This window comes from Notothenia rossii, assembly GCF_949606895.1.
Source record: "Notothenia rossii genome assembly, chromosome: 1".
Lineage (NCBI taxonomy): Eukaryota > Metazoa > Chordata > Actinopteri > Perciformes > Nototheniidae > Notothenia > Notothenia rossii.
The window spans coordinates 2,744,076-2,752,523 of NC_136912.1; the positions used below are offsets into that span (position 1 = coordinate 2,744,076).

Here is an 8,448-nt window from a genome sequence, read left to right on the forward strand (position 1 = left end):
TGTGAGGTCCAGCGGAGTGAGGACCACCTTTTCTTCGATACTAACTTAAGATATCAAAATAAAATAAATAAATCCCGCATTTCAGCACACACACAGATACCAACACACACACACACACACACACACACACACACACACACACACACACACACACACACACACACACACACACACACACACACACACACACACACACACACACACACACACACACACACACACACACACGCACACACACACATACACACGCACATACACGCACACCCACACACACACACAAACACACACAGACACCCACACACGCATCCTGTAAATGTACAAATGTGAGGTCCATATTTTCTTCGATACTAAATAAAGATATCAAAATAAAATATATAAATCCCGCATTTCAGCACACACTCAGATACCAACACACACACACACACACACGCACGCACGCACGCACACACACACGCGCGCACACACACACACACACACACACACACACACAGACACCCACACACACATTCCTGTAAATGTGCCAATGTGAGGTCCATATTTTCTTCGATACTAAATAAAGATATCAAAATAAAATATATAAATCCCGCATTTCAGCACACACTCAGATACCAACACGCGCGCGCGCACACACACACACACACACACACACACACACACACACACACACACACACACACACACACACACACACACACACACACACACACACACACACATACACACACACACACACACACACACACACACACACACACACACACACACACACACACACACACACATCTTTTCAACCCAAAGCCCACAGTAAATGGTTAGTATTCCCTTTGTCTGAAGGAAGGAACTGATCTCTGAGAGGTTTAAAGGGGCCACATGCAGAGTGAGTGCAGACACCTACTGTACAGATCTACAGTAACATGTTCACTGCTTTGCTTCAAATGGAGTTCCTTTCAGTCAAAACGTCAACTTAAGCCCAACTCTTACTAAAAGTATGTATTACTGTGAAATCAATGTCAAAGTTAACTTTATTGTAAATCTTTCAGTTTGTGTGTCCAGTTTGCTGCTATATATATTTTTTTAATCCTTCATATTTTTTTTTGCATACTTCTAAGTTAACATTAAGCTTATTTAGCTCTTTTCTGCTGAAACAAATGTACATTTCCCCTCTATGAGTCAAATAAAGGTATTCTGATTCTGATTCTTAATATTTTCATCATGAACTTAAATAATACGAATCTACTTGAAGACACAATGAAGTCAGTTCTTGTATTTTTGATACACGTTCCACCCATAGGGCAGGAACACCTGATAAGTGATCAGAAATGTGCAAATGGCCCCTCTGTGCAGCCAATGGGGTTGTGTGGATAAAGCTTCCTGAGGTGATTGGTGGCTGGAAGGCCAACAGGACTGTGTGAAGAGGTTAAAAAGCTCCACTGTGGCACCAGGAGGGCAGACGCTGGCAGAGATGGCGGGCATGATGACAGGTCTTCTCCTTTTGCTGTTGGTCGGTGAGTTTCAGCTCCTACTCAGACTTCTGCTGCCTACTTTCACCTTTCTTATGCTCTGAGATAGCACTTCTGTGAGTTAAGTATTTAGAGCTGAATTTCAAACAGTCTAGGAAGCAAGTGTGTTGTTGTCTCTTCTTCTGAAACCCATCAGGATCCTAGAAGCTGAATTGCAGATCAGATTTCATTTAGTGTTTGTTTGAAAAGGATCAGATGTTCTCTCTTCTCTGTAAACTGTTCTGTTCTGTAGGATAATACTTACAGTGTGAATCTATACGTCTACCTCCTGAATCTGCTTCATGGTTTTCTCTTTCTTTGCTTCATTTGTTCTGTTTTTAATTCAGCAGGTGAACCTATATGTTCATAACACAGTGTGTGTGTGTGTGTGTGTGTGTGTGTGTGTGTGTGTGTGTGTGTGTGTGTGTGAGCTGAACTGTGTGTCCTTGTTGGTGTATAGCTACTGAATATGCTGAATGAAAGAATGGTTTTCCTCTAGAATCAATCTTTTCTGATCCTAAATATCTCGGTTCCTTCTTTTCTAAGGTCACATTCTTCTGTTGTCTTACATAACACACTTCAGTAAAACACATCGTATTGATATTTATTTTCTCTTCTATTCTTTTGCACTGCATTTGATATTGAGGTTTTCCAAAAGTAACAGAAAGTAATCAGGTTACATTACTTTATATTTTGATACTCAGATCAAGTTACTCATTACATTTCTTTGTCACGTAGCTGACCCTCCCAACCCTCTCTACAACAACCACTGTGTTTAACTGTCAGTCTGCTGGTGGTGGGTTTCTCTTTCAGGTGTGACAGTGGGCAGAGTGGTGGATCTGCACAAGAGAATCCTCGGAGGTCAAAGATGTGATGATGATAAACATCAGTACCATGTGAAGCTGGTACAATATGAAGGGACAGATGACTTCCTGTGTGGTGGATCTCTGATCCATAAGGATTGGATTCTGACTGCAGCTCACTGTGTGCCAGAAGTGGGGTGAGAAAGTTTTACTTAAAATACGTAGATACATTAAATCTGAAAAATAATGATTTGAAACAAACATTTAAATAACATAAAATATCATGTCTTCATGTTAAATAACCTAAAGCATTACACTCTGATGCATTGCAGTCATTTATTGATGTCACTCTTTCCACTTTCATTATTTGCAGGACGACAAGCGTGAAAGCATTTCTAGGTAAGGATCGAGATCCCGAAACAAACCCAGTTAATATCGATCTGAACTCTATTGAAAGACATGAAGACAACCCTGACATCGCGCTCCTGAAGTTACCTGTGTCGTCGGTATTGATACCTGCTGATCTTCCTCAATGTAACGCACGTCCTGCACTGTGAGTTGTGATCTTAAATAAGTCGGAGAGTGAAACTCCTAAGGAACTCAAACTGAGAGAAACCCCTGACATCTTTTTATGAATGTTATGTATTTTTCTTGTATTTCAGAGGTGAAGTTGAGATTGCAGGTTATACACTCACAACGATAAACAATCAGGGTAAAAAAGGTGAGAACTGAATTACTTTTTAAGTTACACGTTTGTTAAACATTTTTTAAACTTTGCATTATCAAAATTTAACATATGAATAAAACATTGAGTATTTATGACAAACATAAGAAACGAAAATACAAAATGTTATGTTGTAACAAGTGAAGTTTGAATCTTGGCTTTTAAAATGAATTAACTATTGAGCTCTGAGAGGAGAACCAGCCCAGGGTCACAGCTCATGGGACATAGGTTTCTCTCTGGGAGGATTTTCATTTGAGTTGTTGAGATGCAGACGATTAGGGAGAGTGGTAGTTAGTTCCAGCTGTTGGGTGGGATCCACTGACTCCTTTAAGAAGGGCCTAACATCCTTCCTTTAAAAGAAAGCCTTTTATTAAACTTGTGTTTTTAAGTGTGTATTTTATGCCCCTTTGTGATTACTTTTAGCAATGACAGGTGGTTTACAAATAAAATGTATTGTTATTATTATTATTTTTATTATTATTATTATTATTAATATTATTATGTATCCAATAAAGTAACATTTCTTTGAATGTACATGGTCAGTAGAACATTTAGTAAAACACACCTTTTGATTTTCTCATCTAGAAAGCCACGACTCACCACATCTCCTATGTGCAAAGATGGACGTGATCCAGTGTGATCCCAGAAGATGTTCACCACCTGGATTTAATTATGATCATATCTTCTGTTACCAAAGAAATGGAGTGGATGCATGGGAAGTGAGTTGGCCTTATTTACTAGTTTGTGAGTATTCCAGTAAATGATGCACAAGTCTGTGTTTAACAATTTGTACATCTCTCTCTCTCTCTCTCTCTCTCTCTCTCTCTCTCTCTCTCTCTCTCTCTCTCTCTCTCTCTCTCTTTCTCTCTCTCTCTCTCTCTCTCTCTCTCTCTCTCAGGGGGACTCTGGTGGAGGAGTGATGGTCAATAACGTGATTTACGGAGTGCATGTTAGCAGTGTTCGAAAGGCTTGCGTTGAAGCACAAGCTACGGATGTCTGTGAATACATGCCCTGGATCACTAAGGTTATCAATCATGTCTAGACTGTCTATTGGATTGTTTATCTTGTTTGAAAGGGTGAGAGGTCATTTAAAAGACCTTCACATTTAAACATTCTGATTGACTCTAAATTGGCTGATGATACATTTACAATTGGTTGGTTGACATTAAATATTCAACTCTTATTAGAAAAGATCTTTAAGATCATTTTAGAAGTAGCGTCTGAGTTATAAATGATTTATAAATACAACATAATTTGCACAATATTATAAAGAGTTTGTACTTTTAAACAACGAATGGCCAAACATATAGTATAATAATATAGTCTGTGTTTCTTGTGAACATGCTGATCTCATTCTCTGCTGGCAGCTCAATCTGAAGTAATGCATGTAATTCTTGTTTCCCACAAAATCAACTTCTTGTTTAATGTTGTCATTTAAAATAAAAGAAAGAGTCTAAATCAATATTTCACTGATTGTTTTTTTGTTTATGAATACAGCGTCACATGAACACATTTCTGCTCAATTCCACTAATCAATATCTTTGAACCTGCAGTAGCAGTTTGTGTCCATGTGGGGGCAGCTCACTTTAATATTGATAATAGTTGCTTTATGTTACTAATGAATGAGATGACTATCTTACAGCAGTCTGCTTCTCTTCTCATGATGTATTCAGGGTGCCCTAGTTTTTTACAGTTTTATCCACACCTCCCCATTGGATACACATATGGCCCATTTGATCACTTATCAAATGTTCCATCCCTATGACTGAAACATGGATCAAAACACTGACATCATCGTGTCTTCAAGTATATAAGTATTATTTTATTATAAGAAAAATATCAGTAAGATTATATTTTTCTTATTGTGTGGGGGCGTCTTCTATTACTCATTATCTAACACCAACTGTAGGCTTTAAGAATACACTCTAGGAACATACTCTATATCAACAGCCATTGGACCAGAGGTGGAGAAGTACTCAGATCTTGTAGTAAAAGTAGAAGTGCTCAGATATTGTACTTGAGTAAAAGTAGAAGTACTCAGATCTAGTACTTGAGTAAAAGTAGAAGTACTCAGATCTTGTACTTGAGTAAAAGTAGAAGTACTCAGATCTTGTACTTGAGTAAAAGTAGAAGTACTCAGATCTTGAACTTGAGTAAAAGTAGAAGTACTCAGATATTGTACTTGAGTAAAAGTAGAAGTACTCAGATCTTGAACTTGAGTAAAAGTAGAAGTACCAGAGTGTAGGAATACTCTGAGTTAAAGTCCTGCATTCAAAAATGTTCCTGAAGTAAAAGTAGAAAAGTATTATCATCAAAAGTGTTAAAGTACCAATCTTGGTTTATCCTAAATTCACAAATAAAGCTTACTTCAGAGACAGAGGAGTTACGTATTGCAATGCCACCAGTTGTGATGGTGTTGTCAGTAGTCTGAGTTGATCCTGAGATGATTAACTGTTTGAGTTGTTTGAACACTGAACTCTATAAACATATAAACACCAAATCCCAGCATGCATTGCGGCTAAACCATCCAATCAGCGAGCTTAAACCATAGCTGAGGATCTTGGGTAATCGCTCGAAATGCCTACGTCTGTTTCCGGTTACTTTTATTTTGAAATTCAGTTCCTGAAGGACGCCAAAAAAGCCCGAGATTATGGAATCAAACCAATAAATAAAAGCAAGGATAATTGTGTGTTATTGGTGAGTAAATAACAGTGTGTTATTTTGAAAAGAATAACAAATTAGAAGAAAAAAAGATTTAAAAAATACAGATTTCAGTATCCTGAGGCTCTGACCCCCATTTTTTTCCCTCACAGACGGAAACAAAAGTCCGAAATTATACGATTTAAAATAAAAGCAATAATTGTGGCTTGATATTGAGTAAGAACATGTTTTTGTGAACCACACAGCTTCCGGTCTTCCACGACCCGACCGGAGAAAAAGACGTGCTGCAGGCACGAAACACATTACCAGTAGAAATACTTTGCTTTTAAAATCGTGCTGTGCAACACGAAAAAAAGGGGGAAATCGTGTTGGTGAACACGAAATGCCGTGAGACTGGGTTGGATCAAGTTACTCATTACATTTCTTTGTCACGTAGCTGACCCTCCCAACCCTCTCTACAACAACCACTGTGTTTAACTGTCAGTCTGCTGGTGGTGGGTTTCTCTTTCAGGTGTGACAGTGGGCAGAGTGGTGGATCTGCAGAAGAGAATCATCGGAGGTAAAACATGTGCTGCTACTGACCGTCCGTACCATGTGAAGCTGAGAACATATGAAGGGACAGATGACTCCCTGTGTGGTGGAACTCTGATGGATGACCAGTGGATTCTGACTGCAGCTCACTGTGTGCCAGAAGGGAGGTGAGAAAGTTTTACTTAAAATACGTAGATACATTCAATGTGAAAATTAATGATTTGAAACAAACATTTAAATAACATAAAATATCATGTCTTCATGTTAAATAACCTAAAGCATTACACTCTGATGCATTTGCAGTGATGTCACTCTTTCCACTTTTATTATTTGCAGGACGACAAGGGTGAAAGCATTTCTACGTGTGAATGGAAATGGCGAAACAAACCCAGTTGATATCGATATGAACTCTATTAAAAGACATGAAGACAACCATGACATGGCGCTGATCAAGTTAACTAACCCTGTGACGGTTATTAAACATGTTCCACTTCCTGACTGTAACAAACCTCTCAAAAAGTGAGTTGTGATCTTAAATAAGTGAGAAAGTGAATCTCCTAAGGAACTCAAACCAATATAAACCCCTGACATCTTTTTATGAATGTTATGTCTTTGTCTTGTATTTCAGAGATGACACAGTTCAGATTGCAGGTCACGGACCCACAGAGCAAACCCAAATCGGTTCAAAACGTGAGATGAATCTTGTTTATTTTCAGAATAAATACTGCACACACTGAACTCTTTTTAAGTTTTAAGTTTGTTAAACATATTTTAAACTTTGCTTTATCATATTTGAACATATTTATAAAACATTGAGTATTTACAATCAACACAAGAAACGAAAATGCAAAAATGTTATGTTGTAACAAGTGTAGTTTGATTCTTGGCTTTTCCCTTGTGAATTAACTATTGAGCTCTGAGAGGAGAACCAGCCCAGGGTCACAGCTCATGAACATAGGTAGTTTCTCTCTGGGAGGATTTTCATTTGAGTTGTTGAGATGCAGCCGATTAGGGAGAGTGGTAGTTAGTTCCAGCTGTTGGGTGGGATCCACTGACTCCTTTAAGAAGGGCCTAACATCCTTCCTTTAAAAGAAAGCCTTTTATTAAACTTGTGTTTTTAAGTGTGTATGTTATGCCCCTTGTTGGACTTTGTGATTGCTTTTAGCAATGACAGGTGGTTTACAAATAAAATGTATTGTTATTATTATTATGTGTTCAGGATAGTTGGTAAAATTGTGGAAAAATATTTACATGCAGAGGAAAAACAAACATTTGCCAGTCACATTTCTTTGAATGTACAGGGTCAGTAGAACATGTAGTGTAACACACCTTTTGATATTCTCATCTACAGTAGTATACGGCCCTGTGTCACCAACTCTCCAATGTGCGGAGACCTACATGATCCAGCAGTGTCCGGCCGCAAGCTGTACACCTGAATATGCCTATCACTTTGATCCTAAACAGATGCTTCCAAAGAGCTTTAGTGGATATAAGACCTGTGAGTTGACCTGATCGACCAGTTTATAATAAATAAGTATTCCAGTAAATTATGCAAAAGTCTGTGTTTAACAATTTGTGTGTGTGTGTGTGTGTGTGTGTGTGTGTGTGTGTGTCTCTCTCTCTTTCTCTCTCTCTCTCTCTCTCTCTCTCTCTCTTTCTCTCTCTCTCTCTCTCTCTCTCTCTCTCAGGGGGACTCTGGTGGAGGAGTGATGTTCAGCAACATGATTTACGGCGTGCAAATAGGAGGTTCTGAAAAGGCTTGTACTGGACCAATATTTGCTATGGACGTCTGTAAATACAAAAAATGGATCGAAGAGTCTACCGGTCCTATCTTTCCATGAGAAGTTTTAATTGAGTGAGAGGTCCTGTAATTGAACAGACCTTCACACGTATTAAAACATTCTGATTGACTCTAAATTGGCTGATGATACATTTACAATTGGTTGGTTTACATTAAATATTCAACTCTTATTAGAAAAGATCTTTAAGATCATTTTAGAAGTAACGTCTGAGTTAGAAATGTTTTATAAATATAACATAATTTTACACAATATTATACAGAGTTTGTATTTTTAAAACAACAAATGGCCAAATATATAGTATAATAATATAGTCTGTGTTTCTTGTGAGCATGCTGATCTCGTTCTCTGCTGGCAGCTCAATCTGAAGTAATGCATGTAATTCTTGTTTCCCTCAAAATCAACTTCTTGTTTAATGTTGTCATTTCAAA

The 8,448-nt window shown here is 38.0% G+C and overlaps 1 protein-coding gene across 3 annotated transcripts; it reads left to right on the top strand.

Annotated features, from left to right (window-relative positions):
- The first annotated feature begins 1,388 nt into the window (after positions 1 to 1,388).
- Positions 1,389 to 8,042, top strand: LOC307024741 (anionic trypsin-2-like). Of its 3 annotated transcripts, none has more exons than XM_079659114.1 (6): positions 1,389 to 1,505; positions 2,313 to 2,499; positions 2,676 to 2,855; positions 2,965 to 3,023; positions 3,612 to 3,745; positions 3,925 to 4,488. In XM_079659114.1, the coding sequence occupies exons 1-6, from the start codon at positions 1,463 to 1,465 to the stop codon at positions 4,066 to 4,068; spliced, it is 747 nt and encodes a 248-aa protein (XP_079515240.1). In that variant the 5' UTR covers positions 1,389 to 1,462; the 3' UTR covers positions 4,069 to 4,488. The 3 variants fall into 3 exon arrangements, with proteins under 3 accessions (XP_079515240.1, XP_079515241.1, XP_079515242.1); XM_079659115.1 differs by having other exon boundaries at positions 2,965 to 2,984; XM_079659116.1 differs by lacking the exons at positions 2,313 to 2,499; positions 2,676 to 2,855; positions 2,965 to 3,023; positions 3,612 to 3,745; positions 3,925 to 4,488 and adding exons at positions 6,199 to 6,385; positions 6,555 to 6,737; positions 6,847 to 6,908; positions 7,570 to 7,716; positions 7,907 to 8,042 and having other exon boundaries at positions 1,406 to 1,505.
- The last annotated feature ends 406 nt before the right edge of the window (positions 8,043 to 8,448 follow it).

What these genes read in the sequence shown, in the direction of transcription:
- LOC307024741 (XM_079659114.1), top strand. Translation starts at nt 1,463, where the DNA reads ATGGCGGGCATGATGACAGGTCTTCTCCTTTTGCTGTTGGTCG. An exon ending in TGTAACGCACGTCCTGCACT is followed by an intron (nt 2,856 to 2,964) that starts GTGAGTTGTGAT and finishes CTTGTATTTCAG; the next exon opens with AGGTGAAGTTGAGATTGCAG. An exon ending in AAACAATCAGGGTAAAAAAG is followed by an intron (nt 3,024 to 3,611) that starts GTGAGAACTGAA and finishes TTTCTCATCTAG; the next exon opens with AAAGCCACGACTCACCACAT.